Source organism: Gouania willdenowi, chromosome 2 (assembly GCF_900634775.1).
Source record: "Gouania willdenowi chromosome 2, fGouWil2.1, whole genome shotgun sequence".
In the NCBI taxonomy this organism is placed as follows: Eukaryota; Metazoa; Chordata; class Actinopteri; order Blenniiformes; family Gobiesocidae; genus Gouania; species Gouania willdenowi.
In genome coordinates this window covers 3,974,496-3,993,759 of record NC_041045.1, presented here as the reverse complement: position 1 = coordinate 3,993,759, position 19,264 = coordinate 3,974,496, and the positions used below count along the sequence as shown (strand labels likewise).

At 37.8% G+C, this 19,264-nt stretch overlaps 1 protein-coding gene across 1 annotated transcript in view; it reads left to right on the top strand.

Annotated features, from left to right (window-relative positions):
* LOC114476488 (heparan-sulfate 6-O-sulfotransferase 3-B-like) overlaps window positions 1-11,794 on the top strand; it is a 28,775-nt gene extending 16,981 nt beyond the window's left edge. The window contains exon 2 of the mRNA XM_028468062.1: window positions 10,459-11,794. Within this exon, the coding sequence (XP_028323863.1) occupies window positions 10,459-11,218 (760 nt within the window). The 3' untranslated portion in view covers window positions 11,219-11,794. The remainder of the gene's footprint in view (window positions 1-10,458) is intronic.
* The last annotated feature ends 7,470 nt before the right edge of the window (window positions 11,795-19,264 follow it).

The window sequence follows — 19,264 nt, the reverse complement described above, 5'->3', positions numbered from 1 at the left end:
TTCATACGCTCACAACATTAGTGAGTGGCTGATTCAATAAAATAGAAAATAAAACACTGAATAGACAGAATTACTCAGGACTTCTAAAGGCTTGCTGCACAGCGATGGCAGCATCCATCTCAGACTTCTGAAAGCCCTTTCAGAAATTTCTCGGTCGTTTGTGTGGGTAGACGTGGCTTTTGCCGAGCATAGTCTCCACTCCCCATTTATTCTCCCCGTATCTACATGGACCTGAGACGAGGCTGACACCTCACAAAGCTGCAAAGATTAAGATGTCAAACAAAGGTCAGGGATCAGACGCTCAAGCGTAGCGTGGATAAAGACCTCAAGGTTCGGCTCGCTGTGGGTGAGTTTTTTATTACTACAAGAAAGTCACAAAGAAAAATCACTTTACACTTTAACGGTACCACATGTCCAAGTCTACCTGTGCTCGCCTGAACTGTAAAAGTCTTCTCGGTTCCCTCGTCTCCACACATGCATCCCTGGGGCTTTTTCTTTCTTCCCAAAATAGCATCTCATATCTGTGACAGGCGAGGATCACAGAGAAGCACCAGGCTCCCTGTTAATCAGTTCTTCGCACCAGTTATCAGGCACTAGGGATGTTGCTAACCTACTATTTTCTTTGCCTTTCTTTGACTGATGTTTCCTTATCGACTGGTTTATTGAACGAGGTTGTTCTAAAACAGTGCAGTCGAAGCACAAAGAAAAACAACAAGGTCAAAACATTGTCTTTAGAAATATCGTGTGCATTTAATATTTATCTGAACATCTTCTGCATAACTATATATATATATATATATATATATATATATATATATATATATAAAATTGAATTGAAATAAATTAATGAGATTCTGCTTGGTTCAATTCTAGCCTAAACGTTTTGTGTTGCACAATTTGCATTCAACTGTCACTCTTCAGTGGAAAGTGTTTCCAGGTGGAGTAAGTTCTGTGGCCCGTGCATGTGAGTGTGCACCAGCATGGCCAATTTCTCACCCGGGCATTGATCATTTCAAAAATATTCGGCAACACTTCACCTGCATGAATAAGGTGCCATGAAGGCTGTCACATTAGGTGTCGTTGGCTGAAGTATGACACCTTTGGAGCTATGTTGGCATTTTTTGGGTTAGGTGAAGGCTCTAATGGTAGAGTGAGGGTTAGGGTAATGATTCATGACATCTTATTCATGTTAATGACTGGTGTCATGTCAAAATAAACTTCAAGTGTTACCAAACATTCTTGTGGTTTTTTTTTCATAGATTTCTTTATATTTATTCAAATTACATTTATATATAATTTGCTGTGTTCTCATCTTAAAACATTACACTCTTTCCCACCCCTTCCATTCTCGTACCTTACATGCCAATGTTTTCCTTCACAGCGTGCTTGTGTTTAAGAGAACAGCATCACTGCGAGTGACGGCTCTGTGTTGTTATTGGTTGTTGGGTAGTGATCGTGCAATGAGCAGATGGAGCCGAAGATCATTCAACCCCTATTTACTCCATCAACATTAAATTAGCATAAGACAGAGACTGTTTGACCTCTGAATACTGATGTGATGACACGTCATTTGCCCATCTTGATAATGTGGGCTTCACCATGCTGACTGAGCTCTGGTCTCTACAATTAATATAAAATATGCCACAGTTTACACAGGAGTTCAGCTTCTGGTAACACTCGTGCGTGCCGAGACTTCAGCTTAATATCACCCGGTCACCCAATGGTGCCATGTCACTTGTGTTGTTATTTATGTCACCGACAGGCTGAAAAGCCACTTAATAAATGTCAACGTGTTCACATTCAATATAATGGTGTTAGTCATTGCACGATTCATTTAGTATTAGAATGAATCCGCTCGCTGTCAATGCGTTAATGTTTGTGTACTCAGATCTTTTTAAGGCACTATTTTCATTATTAAAAAGTCATGCAGGGAAATTATTTATGGAGCTCTAACAGTATGATCTCATTTATATTTTGGCCCCTGTAAAAAGGTGTGAATTATAATTTCCATTGGGATCCAGAATAATGTGACATTTAGATGAAAACATTGGCTTAAGAAGGTAATTAACTACATTTCTAAAAAAAACTGTCACGCCTAGGCCTGGGAGATATGAACTAAAAAACAAACTATGATATGAATTTGGTAATTGTCTCAATCAATGCATTCTGAGAAAAAGTCATACAGGGAAAATATTTATCGAGCTCTTTAACAGTATGATCTCGTTTATATTTTGGCACCTCTAAAAGGTGTGAATTATAATTTCCATTGGGATCCAGAATAATGTGACATTGAAATGAAAATATTGGCTTAAGTTGCTTATCTACATTTATTAAAAAAATAATTGCTTATTCAACTTGCGCATATATATATATATATATATATATATATATATATATATATATATATATATATATATAAGGGATTTAATGATTCACGATACGATTCTCGCACAATTTATTTTACAAAATGGGACTGTAGACAGATGACTGAAAAATATTCCTTTATTTTTTTGGGGGAAAAAAACTAATAGTATACGGTATTATTTTTAATTGTCAAAAGAAATAATAATAATAATAATAATATTGAATGAAATAAATAAAGGAATAATACAAATGAAGGAGCCTATTCATTTAAATTCTGGTTCTATAGTAAACAATGCAAAACTGCATAATACTTCTTTTTCTTTTTAAAAGTGCAACTGAAAATGTATTTTGTGCCTTAACAATTGGACTTAAAAAATAAAAAAAAAAAACGTCTTTGCAATGCATTTACGTCAGATATTAGTTTGGACCAGCAGAGGGCGCTGGAAACCCAGTGGTCGGTTGGCATGCAGCTAATCTGTGCAGTGAAGAAGAGATGCTATGCTAGCAGACAGAGCTAATAGAAAAACGTGACTTTTACAGATATTCACGTAATATTACAGATATTCTTTCGGTGCTAAAGGGGTAAGGAATCATTTATTAACATGTTTAAGAATAGAACGGCGGCCAGAAAGAAAGTAGTAGCAGACTCCGCCTGCCGCCAACACTTCTGGACAAGAGAAGGATACAGCCCTCTGCTGTTTAAAAAAAGTACTTCAATTCAATTTTCACAGTATCGATGTGAATCGTGATACCTATGAATTGATTTTTAACTGCGTCACGATTAATCGTTACATCCCTAATATGCACAAGTACGTGCAAGTGAGTTCAATAGCGTGGCCTAATTTGGTGTAGGAGATGAGACTGCAGCAAAAGCTGAACCTACTTTTGGTATTTGACCTAATGCTGCTTTTGAAGATGATGGAAGAGAATAGACATGAACTCAGACTTTAAAGTCTTTGTTCAGGGCTGTAAGGTTTTCCTACTACGCTGTAATGTGTTTTTCCCAGCAGGACTCTAGAAACCACACGTGGACACAGACACCTTTAAAATGAATCGGCTCCTACAGCGAATAACCCATCAACGCCCTGACTCCATTGTGAACAGCTTCTTCTCCTTTTACCTGGCGAACAGAGACGGAAACCGACAAGCTGCGTTTCCATTACTCTTGGAAACGCCAAAAATGTAAATATCGCAATAAAAAATGGTTACGGAAACACCTTAATTTTGGAGAAAAAAAAAAACACACTGAAATATCGCTAAAAAGTTTTTACGCTTTCATGAGGAAGATATTTCAGATGCTTCAATATTGAAATGTGTTGCAAAAGCTCTATGGAAACACTTCCCGCAATTACACGTCCCAGAACTTGACGTATATGGTCACATGACTACTTCACTCCAAGAAAACACAGCACGGTACTTTTAAACAGAAGGAGACCATAATTACTGCCACATCAGACGTGAAACAACAAAGGAATGCAGTGTTATAAGGAGGTTTGGGGCGTTCATCTTCCTGCAGCAAAGTCTCGCGGGATGAAATTTCATTGGAGTGACGAAGCTCCTGCCCAAAAGAACCTTCATTGGAAACACATTCAAAGCGCAATTATACTTTGTCGACATTTAGAAATATCGCTTTTATTTTACGTATGTAACCCCAGCTAGAGATATAGATACTTCATTGACATCGCTGAGGGAACAGTAGGAGGTTGTTGTGTTAAATTGTTCTTCAGAGATGCCTCCACTTAAAGAAACACTGTTTTTTTTTTACACATTTAAAAAAGAAAGAACAAATGTCATAACAGTCGATCCATGCTGGTTGCCTTTTTAGCAGCGTAAATACGTTCCATCAAGGCTTTTATCACAAGTCTGATGGTGTCCTCGATGGCAGTGAGTGAATTAACAAGACAGATATCGATTTTCTGCTCCGAGTTTCCTCCTCTTTTTTTTTTTTTTTTGATGGTGATTTAGAGTGTGAGGGAAAGACAATCAGGGAGAGCCAGGGAGCGATCAATGGTGTTTGCCGGTTTGCTGTGTGCACAAAAGGGGAGAGGCGACAAGAATGGCTCTGATGAGCCGTGGCATTGATCCGAAGCTTAGGGCAATGAGCTGATGTCACTATACCTTCACGCTCCCGCCCACCCACCCTCTTATGAGAACGGGTCCTAAATCATCTGTAAAATATCAAATTTCTATCATCTAATATATTTCCCATGGATTAGTTACCTTGTTAGGCTTCCTAATCAATGAAAATGTAGGTTTCAATATTTTTGGTGTGTGCGTCTGAGCCTTTTTGTTTCAGTAAACCCCTTGATTTCAATTATTATTATTATTTTTTTTTTAAATGATAAAATATGGGAAAGCTTCATGAGAAACATATTTCAATACTTGTTAAACACATACTGTATGTGTAGAACTGTACATAGAACTACAACATGGTTCCCCATTTTTGTGTTAAATTATAATTGACCATTTCTATAGAATTTTCATGGCAATTACAATCATTAAGTCAATTATCTGAACTCAATTACAATTTAATTACAACAGCAACAGATTTTCAAAATTGCAATTGTAATTGAACCCAACCCTGGTTTTGTTTCTTTTTTTTGTCTCATTTAAATGACTTTACTGACTGAATCATGTCAAACATGCTAAATAGGGTTAACAGGGTCAACTACTACTTATTAATTATTAATTTTACATTTTATATGCTTCAGAGTATTTACAAAAATGAGAGGGTCTCGCTGAAATCACGCAAGATTATGTTTGCGAGAGTTTACCACGTTTATTAGCCACACTGCTAACCCTCAGCCAGTGACTTTTCAGAGTTGAATGCAGTCATAATAGTTTGAACATAACAATCACAACACATTAAAAAGACACTTCAGATGAAGCTCTGCATTCATTTACAGACGCAGGATAACACAAACCCTAGTCAAACTGAACACGCAGCGCAAGATTTTGAACGGGATTATCGGCACAGATGAACATATTTGTCCGTTTGTCGCATTTTCAAGACAATGACTTACTCGTTTTTGGTCAAAAATAGTAGTAAATACGTGATAATGTCCTAAAACACGCTTGTAAGGCATTTCCATGTCATGTTAGGGCCTGATTTTTAAATAGAGAGACAGAAAAACAATTGCTGTTTCATTTCAGAACATGTTTTAGTCGTAAGTTTTCCGTGATCTCAGAGAAATTTTTTACATCACATTGTCTTAATATAAGCAAATATGTAATCATTGAATCATGCATCTATCATACATTTACTTGGCTTTTGTTCATTTGCGGAAAAAGAAAAAATATTTTAAACAATGCAACAACTGACCACTGAGGTGTTTTTTGTATTTTTTTCTATTTTGTTTTAATAAACTAAAATTTTCTTAAAGTGAATATTTAATTGATTGCCATTGTGTAGCGAGGGATTCTGGTTGTAATTTGCTGTAAAAAGAACATTCCAAGCATGACTTAGACAAAAGTGTAACAGGCTGTCACTACTTGGATACCGAATCGCCCACAGCTGCATTGTCACACATTCAAGAAGTCATTATTTCAAAACCCGTCACAATTTTCCCACCTTGCCAACATTCTGTTCATTTTCAGATTTTCCGGCATCCTTTTCTTCTCCGTGTTTCCATGTTTCACACTGGCCTGACAGCCACATTCGCTCGTACTTGAGCCTCATATTTCAACAGGCTGCCCTTTAGCCGTCATGTGTGAAACGCCTCACTCGTGTCCGTTTATCGCCCTCGACTGAAACCAATTAACTAATGATTAAAATCAAACTTAAGACAAGGAGATAAAACAAAGGGATGATGTTAACCCTTCTTAATTGGATGGATTATCTTTCATGGACTCATGTTGTATTGCACCAACGGGATGGTTGCAATACAATGGCTTTATGTGGCTTAAGCTTAAGGAGCTAACTGGCAAAGCAATGGTGTTACTGACTGCAGACTGTCAAACGGCCTAAAAGCTCCACAGTTTAGCCGTAATGGCCAGACGACAGATATCAATAAGCAGTGATGTACACTTAAGTGAGTGCTATGATCATATCGCAGCCCAACACTCTGGCAGACGGACACACTACCTCGCGATAATGCTCTCTGCAGTGGGAGCTAAGTGAATTACGCTCCCATCTCACAGACGGCCCAGAGATGGATGGACACATACAAGCTCCACTCCAGAGGGGGCCTTTGTTGATCTTCCTAGAAAACAGCTGGGTGTCTTCCTCCATTTGTGCCTGTCATCTATCTGTACAGCTGAATGTGAGATAGCGCAATCAATACGCGTCCATGCTAGCCTACCTCTCTGCTTTCATCGTGACCTATTGACAAAAAGCAGCAAATGTCAAATTGCTCCTCTTACTCAGGGACAGAGAGGGCGTCACCGAAAGAAGGTCAGCCAGCCTTGTGTGTGAAGTATTAAAGCGAAAACACCACCGTCACATGAATTCACTTTAGATGATAGGTCTGAAGTATTAAAACTGTTTCTAATGTCTTGATCTGGCTTTATGCAGCTTTTAACTCATTTTAGTTCAACCGACCAGTTTGATCAAAGATAATGGACGGTCTCGGTCCTTGAAATACTTTGAGCCATTTATGGGTTTGTTTTCATACACATACATTTAGATAGAAAAGGTAGCTTGAAAATCATGTGACGAAACGAGGAATGAGCAGAGCGAGCAGTTTACAGCTAAACTAGGAAGTTATTCCACTTTTAAACGAGCACTTTGTCAGTTTGCTGCTGATTCTGATCCTGCACAAGAAGTATTTCCTCCTAAAGATGGCTATTAGTCATTTACTGAAGTGTCTGTTTGGATAATGTCTCAGAGGTTCAGTAAATACTGAAATAATGTCTGGGTGTATTAGGGAGTCTTTGCTACTTACAGTGGATCAGACACTTTGAGGAGCCTTTGTTTTATTTTGAAAATAAGACAAATTGTGGCTTCGTCAGTGAAACAGTCAATAGCTGGGTTTCCATTACAGATTTTAGCAAAACTAAAGCGTTATTTCTATATCTCGACAGAGTATAATTGCGCTTTTAACGTGTTCCTATTGAACGTTGTTTTGGGAATGAGCCTAGAAACCGGGGATGCTCCAAATTTTCTTTTAACACTCCATATCCCTTTGTTGTTTCACGTCTAATGTGGCAGTAATCATTTTAAAGTCTAATGCTAAGAAACGTCCCCATCTCCTCTTCTGCTTACACGTACTTCGTCATGTTTTTGCGGAGAGCAGTGGTCATGTGACCAGGCACGTCACGTTCTGTGACGTGTATTTGTGGAAAAAAGTCGCTTTTGCGACACATTTCAAAAACATCTGAAATACCTCTTCATGAAAGCGTAAAAACGTTTAAGCGATATCAGTGTTTCCATGAGCAGTTTTTATTGCACTATTTATATTTTGCACATTTCCAAGGGTAATGGAAACGCAGCTACTGATAGTTGGAGACAAAAATCTTGGCGTGGTTCCTTGAGGTGAACAAATGTTTACTGGCACTTTTGGTTTTGCCTAAACTTGTGGAACTAAACCAAATCAAAATCATCTAAATCAAAGTTATTGCCTAAGAAAAAAAAAAAAGTATTTGCTTTTATTTTGAAGGGAAGCTATGTGGCAATAATTTGGCATTGATACATTTTCCACAGCACAAAGTTTAAAGTATAATCAGTAATGGGTTTTAGATTGAAAAGCAGATTAGAACCTCCAATTTTACGTTTCAAATTTTCCCTAATTCTGTTTCGTTTTCGGCGATATTTGACTCGCTAACCATTAGGCGACGCAGTTTACAGGAAAATATATTGTGGAATGTCTTATGTTGTCATAGCTATTCCATTTCAGGAAGGGAATTACGGCATTCAGCAAAACATTGTGAGATTTTGCACAGGATTTTATGTTTCCATCTCTTTGCTATGCATTCAACGCCACGTTGACAGAGGGAAAAGCATGTAAATCTGTGGTATCATCCTTACACAAGCATGAGACTGTATTTCGGTTATATTGCCATTTCCGCCTGATTGTTTTAAATAGATTCACTTTTATTTCAGTGAATTCCATGATTTTAGTCAGTTTCCTGAGAACCTATTGAGATGATTAAGAGTCAAAAGATATTACTCCCTCTGGAGTAGCAACTCTCTAATACTCCAGAATAAACATTTTATTTTCAGATAAATTCTCTTATGAACTTATGATGTCAGAAGCAGAGGAACAATGGTAGAAATGTCTGGATTCAAAACAGCACATTCCAAGTTTTAACTTTTGAATATCGCTTGCATGACACTCAATGCTTCAGATGAATGATTGATTTCTTTTTAATCATTTCTGTTTTCACTTGGATAGAAAAAGAGATGGTTTTGGAAAAGAATCATCTTTCTCCTTCGGTCGCCCTTGTGCAGATAGGAGGCTACATCCTTATTTTTAGGATCATTTCCGTGTGGCATGTGGACAGTAATTTCTGAAGCATTTTTTTTAGCCTTTAACATGGAGGTGTTGAGGGTGGGGGTGGGCTGGCGATGCAGCAGAAGAGGTGTGAGGAAGCAAATTGATGCGACAGAAGCAAAAATAATCCCACATTTGCAGGATATTAAATGCCACGCCTGCTTGCTTTGCTTTGGACGTCACTCTCGAACCCCCTCAGACGCACTCGGAGATGCTTTTCATTTAAAGCGTGTTCAGACTTCCATTCGCCAATAACTGCCACAGGATATGAGAAATGTACAGTCGTGTACAGGTTATTCTGTGTTTCGTTGGCTACACACACCCGCTGGGTGCTCGCAGGATTGAACTCAGGGAATGCGTCACTTTACCACATTCATGATTTATCGAACTTCACATCAAAAGTGGGAATAAAAGTGGCTTTCAAAATAAAAACAATTGTTGTAGAAATCAAAGCACATGTCTAACTCCTAGGTCGCCAAAGTGGGGTACGGGTACCCGCAGGGGCAGTGTTGGGGTCAATTACATTTTTCAGTTACAATTACGCTTTCAATTATCCATGTTCAATTACAATTACAGTGACCTGCATTTTTTCCAATTAAATCCTCAATTAATGAAGTTCAGTTACAATTAATTACAATTACTGTGCCTGAAATAAATAACCTAATAAAAGTGAACCTTCCACTTGTGTGAGCATCTGTTATGATAACGGGCCCTATTGATGACCTTGTCAGGCTTCCTAATCAATGAAAATATAGGTTTTAATATTATTTTTGGTGTGAGCATCTGAGCCTTTTTCTTAACCCAATAATTTCAATTGTACCAAAGGTGAATAAATACACTATTACAGAGTCCAAAGCCCGTGTTTTAAATGTAAATACTGCCGACGATCAGGTTAATTTAATCGTGGCAACCAATATTGTGATCACGATTAAAATTGAATTAAATTGTGCAGCCCTAGTTTCAGGTGGATGGATATGTTTGATTACTGCTACTGTATATGTTTAATCAACTAATGTTTGGTAGATTTCTTTTTCCAAAAAACACAGTTGTTTCTCACTGAAAATGCCAGAAGGCTAATTATTTAAATAAATCTGATCATTCTGATTTATTTATCATTATTATTATTATATATTATTCCTTAACACAGGGTCCCCATGGTCATGAAATTCCTGGAAAAGTTATGGAATTTGAAAAATTGCTTTTCCAGTCTTGAAAAGTCATGGAATATTTCAACTGTTTTGGAAATGTAGCCTATTATATTATTTTACCAGCAGCATAATTCAGCAGGAATTATGAGATCTCACAAATTCACTCCGCCTCATTCATGAAACTGTGCGTAGATAAGATCACTTCAGCTGGCGTGCGCTAAAAACCAGGAAATGCATACGCAAAAAAAATCTTAGCGCTTCAAAACTAAGTCATGGAAATTTTTTCCAAAAATATTTTGGAAAAGTTTTGAAAAATCATTGTGAAGAAAGTGTGGGAACCCTGTCAACAGGATGGATAAAATTTAAAGACAAACTTCACTGTGGGGATACATTACGCTGTTTTTTTAAGTGTGCAGGACTAGGGGGTACATGGCTTCAAGGTAAATGTCTGAAGGGGTACGGGACTGTGAAAAGTTTAGTAACCACTGCTCTAATTCATCTCTCCGTCTGTGCAGGAATTTCTACTACATCACTATGCTACGCGACCCCGTGTCACGCTACCTCAGCGAATGGAAGCATGTGCAGCGCGGTGCCACGTGGAAAACTGCACTGCACATGTGCGACGGACGCCCTCCCACTCGGGACGAGCTCCCCGCCTGCTACAGCGGCGAGGACTGGACGGGTGTGGCCATGACAGAGTTCATGAACTGTCCCTCCAACCTAGCCAACAACCGCCAGGTGCGCATGCTGGCCGACCTCAGCCTGGTGGGCTGCTACAACATGTCGACCATGAGCGAGCTGGAGCGGGGCCGCGTGCTGCTTGCCAGCGCCAAGGCCAACCTGCGCAACATGGCCTTCTACGGCCTGACGGAGTTCCAGCGGAAGACGCAGTATCTGTTCGAACGGACGTTCGGCCTGCACTTCATCCGGGCCTTCACGCAGATCAACAGCACACGTGCCGCCAGCGTGGGGATCAGCGAGAAGGTACGGTGGCGCATCGAGGGCCTCAACGCCCTCGACGTGGAGTTGTACGAGTACGCCAAAGAGCTGTTTCTGCAGCGCTACCAGTACAACCGGCAGAAGCAGCACCAGGAGGAGCGTCTGCGCAGGCGGCAGGAGAGGCAGCAGAGGCAGCGGCTGCACAGGACTTACCTAACCGAGCTGTGGAGAATGGGAGTAGGAGGAGAGGCGGAAGAGGAAGACAACGACGAGAAGGAAGAGGTAAAAGAAATAGCCACCACTGAGGACTACAGCAGCCAGGTGGTGCGGTGGTGATGTGACGGACTGACGTGTGGCTGATTCATCACGCTTTATCTCCACCCCTGGTCACCTCGGCCGCCAATCTGCCAAACAAAAAAAAAATCCTAATCAAAACTGCCATCCAATATTCACCGCCCGCTGTTGGACTGCTTAAAGATGTCTTAATATTTATGATGGATGTATTTGTCATGGCAACGGAAACATTTCGTGTTCCTTTTTTTTTCCCAATGGCTATTTATGGCACCGCGGTTGTCAAATGTATTTACAGCTCTGCTCAGAGATACAGATTTTTATTGACATTATTTACAACGTCTTCACAAATAACGTACGCAAAGCAGCTCTGTATGGTTAAACACCAAGGAAATGCTACAATACCAAGGAGGACGTATACAGAAATAAACCTATTCTTAAAACAAATGATATTATACACAACCCATGTGCAAATAGCTTATTGATTAGAGTCATGCTACTTTTTCTTCCCCACATGTTGAAAGTATTATTACCCGATCTTTAAATCTAATCACTAATAATGGTGTACCCCTAGGGCAGGGGTCTGCAACCTGCGGCTCTGGAGCCACATGTGGCTCTTTGACTCTTTTGCAATGGCTCCTTGTAGCGTTTAAAAAATATGGTATTGATGATTAATGACAATAACTTAAAATAAAATTATGATAAAATAATTGGTTACCCTAAAAATGAATCACATTGTGCAATAACTTTGCCACCATCCTACTTCACCTCCTGCAACATCTACAGATCATCAACTTTCCTGCACCTGTGGCTAACCTTAAGTTTTAAATCCCTGGTAAGATACTAAACCAACAAAAACACTATTTTGGAAGAAAATAGAGATTTTAATTGTGTGGGAAAAGATTTATTAATTAATTGCCAACATGTCGGCTTAATATGCATAATGCATGCTTGATTTGTTGCAAGAAATTAGCTATTAGCATGTGTTGACCGACATGATCACTCACATGTCATCAAATTCAAGTTATTTTTTGTAGCCCTTCAACTCCATTAACTCATAAAATTATTTTATATTATTTTAACTGTATAGAATCTTAACACTGTATTGTCTTTATTGAGAATGTTTTTTTTTTTTTTTTTTGGCTCCAGTAGGACTTTAATCCAGGCGATATTAGGCAAAATGGCTCTTTTGAGAGTAAAGGTTGCAGACCCCTGCCCTAGGGGTACGCATGGAACCACATGGGATACTTGAGAGAGTGGAAAATTAACCAATTAAAGCATTAAAAATATGGAGTTATATAATGTTTATAATGATATTAATGATGATAGAAATGATCTTGATTAGTACATGAACATACAGGGCTCAGTCTTGGTCCCACACCAGGTGGAAGATGACCGGAAATGATAAATACTATAGAAATAAATGTATTCAGGAAAATACTGTTATCACTCATTCATTCCATCATTATGCTCTATAGCTGCATTTTTGGTGTTGTTGGACAAAGGGGGTACTTGGATTCAGAAATGATAAGAACCACTGCTCTAACCGATAGGTAGGCCTGGGTAATGTATTATTTAGAGTTAAAATATACCAAACTTTTGTGCATTTTTGGCCTGATTTTATAGCTTTTTTTGTATTAAAATACACATTTTATAAGTTGCTGCTTATTGCGTGCGATGAAAAGCATTGTTAGACGGAGCGCTGAGTGCATCCTAATCCAGACCTACCCCTTTAAAAAAAAAAAAAAAAAAAAAAAAAAAAACAGATCTCACTCACACGTGCTGTCCCTTATAGGAAAAAAAGCCAAAGGTGGCACATATTGTGCAGCTGTTTGTTAATAAACGGGTCTGTGATATTTTGCATCAGCACATTTAATACAAAATACTTTTTCTAGTCAGACTTTAATGAGTTTAAAAAATTAATACATATTTATTGTATATGGCAATTGAGAGAAAAAATATCAAGATGTGAGTTTTGCCTGTGTCCTTTGAGCCCTAAATGTTGCTAATCACAATGCTACCAGTTATCCATCAATTGTTAATTTGGTGCATTTGCAGATCATTGATCCTCAAAAAATAATCTGCAATCCTGAGTAAAAATCATTTAACAATGCGTGCCATCCTAATATGAAGCAAGGCGGAGGCGCCATCATGTTTTAGGGTTTGTGGCAATTTAGTCCGTTTTACAATCTGAGGTGATTAAAACTGCCTTGAGGCCTAACTGGGTTATGTACTTTTTATTTTATTTAGTATTTTGTGTGTGATAATGGAGGTCAATTTTACATTCAACCAATGCACATTTCGCTAAATGCTCCGACTATACGAAACTTGTTGGTTCGTGAAAAAATTGTAAGTTTTGTCACTGAAAGTCCAGACTGACCAGCGCTGTATTTACCCCTCAGCAGGTGCTTTTGAATGTTCCCCTACAAAGAACTTTGGAACTGAAGGCTCCTCTGTGTCATGTTTGTGAGCTAGCGCAGTGTTGATCAGTGAAATCTTGTACTCGCTCCGTGGTGTTCGGCTTCGTGAGAATATCAAAGCACAAACAGGGCAGCGTTCTGTTTTCCTCCCTTTGACTGATGAGGTGACGCACACACACACACACACACACCTGGCGGAGGCGGGAAATGTGGTCAATAAAGAGAAGATGTATATGCAGCAGCATCCAGATATGCTAATTTGTACCCGAGTCGCTTTCTCCGCACGTCCGTCATGCTTTTTTTCCCTCTCTCTCACAGCCTGTTCTCACCATCAACATCAGTACTCCTAAAGTGCGCTGGATTCTTCCACAGCCTTGGAGAAGAGCTGTGAAAGCGCTCTTACATCACACTGCACTGTTGCACTGGTGTTTCCACTATTAGGGCATTGATTACTCAGCACTTTGCTTCCAAATTGATCACATAAAGTTCAACTGGGCGTGACTGTGCTGCAGCAGTAAACAGAAGACAGTCGGCGGCCTCTCTCATCCGAGAGAACACACACAAACGCAACTGTGACGCGTGCGTGAGTGGAGGACTGGAAACGATTAACACGTTTTCTGTTCCCGAGATGGAAAGTGAAGACGAGCAGCAAATGATTAAAAAGAACATTTCCAGTCTTGCGTGCCACATGTCACGCTTGTATAAGAGAATAACCATGTCTCACACACACGCACACACACACACAAAGCCAAATAACACGTTCAAAATTGAGTCTGTGTAATTACAACAATCCCAGGGCACAACATGACACACAGTCAAAAAACAGGATTAATTAAGGATATTGTTAACCTTGTCGACTACAGCAGATATTGGCGACTGGCGACCAGCGTGCCAAATGTGGCCTCCACATAAACATGCAATATGACAATAAAAATGCACAAAAACAGAACTACAAATGACAAAACACAAAAATGTCTTGGAAAACACACAAAATCCACAGCAATAACAAAAGATTTGAGTAAAATATGTAAAATCACAACAGTAACACAGGACAATTTGAAAATACATATAAAATGACAACAAAAACGCACAAAATGAGATAAATATACCAAAAACATGCAAAATGAGAGAAATACACATGATTACTCAAGGGACACAAATGAAACCTATAAAAAAAAAAAGCTAAAATATCATAACATCAAAACAACAACTAAAATACTCCAAAAACTGTTGTAAAATTACAACAAAACAAGGAAAATACACAAAATGTTAACACAAACACACAAAACAACTAATAATATAAAAAGAAAAATATATATTAAAAAAGTACACAATATGATTCATAAATCCACAGAAAATTTGAAGAAAAAAGAACAAAAGCCATTGTTGTTTACTATGTTAATGCTCAGATTGCTGATTATTCTTAATGCTGACAAATGTCAACAATGTGGCCATAGATCAGACAATCACATTATTGTGTGAGTGTTGTGTTCAATACCACACTATCCGAGACCAGAATGCACCGAGACCGAGTCAAGACCAAGACCGAGACAAGCCGAGACCAAGACCATAAACATTTTTTTCAATTTAAAAAAATCTATAAATAAATAAAATTATGACAAGGTTCGACAGTTAAATAACATTCTCTCTTTAATTTTAGTTTATTTTAAATACATTTGACGAACAAAAAAGGTGCCTGCAAAAAAATTAACTAAAATATTAAAACTACTACTGCTACTGATAAATTCACAATTATTCTACATATTTGAAAACAAGATTTTTATGTCAGCTGAATGTACAGCAAGTGTTTAAAAGCATTTCTGCCAAGAAATAATGATTCTTGATTCTGATTCTTTCAGTTGTGCAGGTCAACAGGTCACAGATTTCATAAGATAATTTTTTAGTTTGAAAAAAGCCTTTACACAGGTTATTTTTATTAATTCACTTAGTTGATATAGTTTAATTTGGTTGCTGTAATATAACTAGGATATTCAATTAACAAAGGTTTTCAACTGTAACTGTAAAAGTGAAACTTTCTGAAATAAAACTACAAACAAGTTGTCATCAGTGTAAAAAAACATAGATCTACAGGTAGATGTGAAACTAAATAAAACAAACTCAAACCCTGGAAAAGTCATGTAACAAATTAATCAATTGTTCTTGTTGAGAATTATTATTATTATTCTGGATACAGTGGAAACAGAAACTATAAAACATAATTATATTGTGGGGAACATATTATCTACATAAATGTAATTGGAGTCTAAAGACACAAAAAAACACCACTTTAAAAAGAAAATAGACTAATATAAAACCTCTTTACAGTTATTTGAGTCATTCTATGCTCGTGCAACTCCAGGCGATGACGCGCTGGTGACGACATAAACCAAGATGGCGGCGGCCCGGACTACAGCCGACATTATGTAATAAAGCCTTAAAAGACATGGATATAATGAAAAGAGTGGATGGACAGAGGCATAAACATGCAGACTTTCACACGGACACACACGGACTTATTAAACACACACAGACTTATTAAACACACACAGACTTATTAAACACACACAGACTTATTAAACACACACGGACTTATTAAACACACACAGACTTATTAAACACACACAGACTTATTAAACACACACAGACTTATTAAACACACACAGACCTCAGTAAACACGGTAAACGGAAAAGGCTTCACCGCTCGGCTGGCACTAGGACCCAGAAGCAGAGTAAGTGCGTCCCCTATCCAGCCTTCACAGGCTGTAATATCATCAGTTTATCATTTTACCAGTTATTAGAGCTACTGTCTTTACCAAGGAGATAATATTTATTACTAGTGATTGTTTTCTGGATTTTTACCGGTGATTAGTTCATATCTACCTTGCGCTCCGCGGTCCAAACTGACACCGTAGCCACACACGTATGAGTGTCACACACGTCACTCAGTCACATTAAGGAAGGTTGTGGTCATTATACAGGGTGGATTAAATAATGAATAAAATATCATTTTATCCCGTTCTTCTCCGTGTTATTATCACATTATAAAAAAAGGTTAAAAATAGCAGGAATTAGTGCTGGTCTCGAACGGTCTTGACGGAAAAGACCGAGTCAAAATGCTTCAGAGTCCGAGTCCGAGACCGAGACCTTTAAAATTTGGTCTCGAGGCCAAGACCGGTCTTGACCACCACAACACTATTGTGTCCCAGTCTCTCAACTACTATGACATGAGGTTTTTCCACTAAAACTCTTCAATTCAAGCACCAAATTATAGAACAATGTCTTCCAAAATACTATCTAAAAAAATTAAAAAGATTAACGTAACTGAACATCAAGGTATTTCCTCTGGGATGAATAAAAGTAAGCAAAGCAATGACCAATGGAATCAATGTGTGGCATTTCTTCAGTTTAAAGCACTGAACAACAAACATTTGGACAATGACTAGTTTAAGGAGACAAAAGGAAACTAAATAAATATAGTCTTATTTTTCTGTTCACTTTCACACATTACTTACCCAGAATCAGTTCAAGTTGAGCAGTTAGCATCCATCCACACGGTGCCAACATCCTCCATGGTCATCCCTGTCATCAGGATCAGGTGTGCATGTGGGCGTGGCACATGTAGCATTCAAATGAGCCCGAGTGTTGTTCATTTAAAAGTGTTGCTGTTGTGGGCGTTTCTTTGTTGTCGCTTTAAATCAGCAGAACAAACACCATAAATGACTGCAAAAATATACAATAATGACACTAAAAAAAAAAAATGACAGAGAATAAATGAAGGGGGAAAGAAAATACACAAAAATGACTCTAAAAACACACAAAATGGCAGATAAATGTACAAAATCACAGCAAAAATTGAAGAAAAAACACAAATTGAAGCAAAGGACACCAGAAAATGACTATAAATACACAAAAAAAAAAGAGAGAAAACCATGAAAAATGACAACAAAACTAAAATATATAAATAAAAATGGCAGGAAATTATAGAATAATACAAGCATGGAACCATGATCATTCAATTTTTCAAGGCTTATAAGAAATTTCTAGCCCCATTAATAATTATACAGTAGATCCAAATCTAAGAACGACCCCATTGTTATAGAAATGTTACCTTTTTGGCCGATGGTAATGACGGGAAAACACACCAAACGACAATAAAAATACAAACAACTGTTTTCTCTTTGCTGTATTAATACTCAAGTTGGTCTTTATTCCAAGTGCTTGCATGAATATTTATTTTTAATATGGCTCTCGTGTCAATTACATTTTTGTGGCCCCCGCCCTTTATATATGGCACGTTTATTTTAAACTCATGCTGCTGCTGTTTGTGTTATTTCGAGCCATAAAGTGACACTTTGCACTTTGGGGAGTCAGTCACAACACTGGCAAAAATATAGCCACTCTGACACAGAATGTACAGTTTTTAACTTAATGAGTGCAGAGTTTTTTAGACTTGTTGGATTGACACTAAAATAATGAGTCATTGTGGAAGGAAACATTGTCTTCTGAGTTAAAACAACTCCTGCAGTCGTTGCCGTGCAGGGTGAAGATGGTAAACAAACGATGACGCTTCTCCTTGAGTTCCTGATGAAGTCAAACACTTATTCTCCTCAATGACCTCACAACATAAAACTAAAAGTCATAATGAATCACTGAGATTATAGCTTTGTATGGACCTTAAGCAAGAAGCTGTTACGGGGCCCCACGTACAGAGATTTTTAATCTATAAAATATAATAAATATATAATATACCATTTACTTGATTACATGCTCTTATACTTATTGATTTTACTACTGTGTTAACCCTGTGACTATTGTCTGTTATTTACGTACTATAAAAAAAATAACCACAACATATGGTTAATTTTATTATTGTATATACTAGAAGCCCGGGGTCCACATGTGGCCCCAAAGGACTCTAAAAAACACTCAAAAAGACAGAAAATGCCCCCAAAAAAACATATCTGGGATATATATATATATATATATATATATATATATATATATATATATTAAAAAAAAAAAATGCAAACAAAATGACTGAAAAGTTTAAAAAAAAAAAAAAACACTAAAAATTACTCCAAAAACATACAAAACCAACAGAAAAATACTCAAATCTCCAGCAAAAATATACAAAACCAAGAAAAAAAGATAAAAATATACAAAATGAGAAAATTTCACAAAGTGACAGGAAAATATACAAAATGACAACAAATATACACAAAACCCTTTGTTCTTTTCTGTATTAATGCTCGGATTGGGCATTATTTTAAATGCTGACATGAACGTTAATACTGCGGCCCTCAGATCAGATAATCACAATTTTGTGGCCCTCGCTGTGATGAAAGTTGTCCAGCTCTGCTATAAACCAGTCGCTTTGGGAATTCACCAACAAAAAGGTTCAAAATCTGAAATATATTTAATCCAAAGTGTTTACTTTAAAGAAGAAATGTAATCTCGTACTGTCAATTATCCAGTGTGTTGATTATAACGTAATAGAGATGGCAAACCTTGACGCGAGCAGATAAAGCAAAAGCAGGGGATTGAGAAACCTCGAGAGTCCTTTATGTTGTCCACGGTTTGGAATGTCACACCTTCTCGCTGTCGCGTATAATGTCTATGTCACCACTATCTCCATGTGGCCCCGTCACACCTCACAAAGCTCATTAAAAGA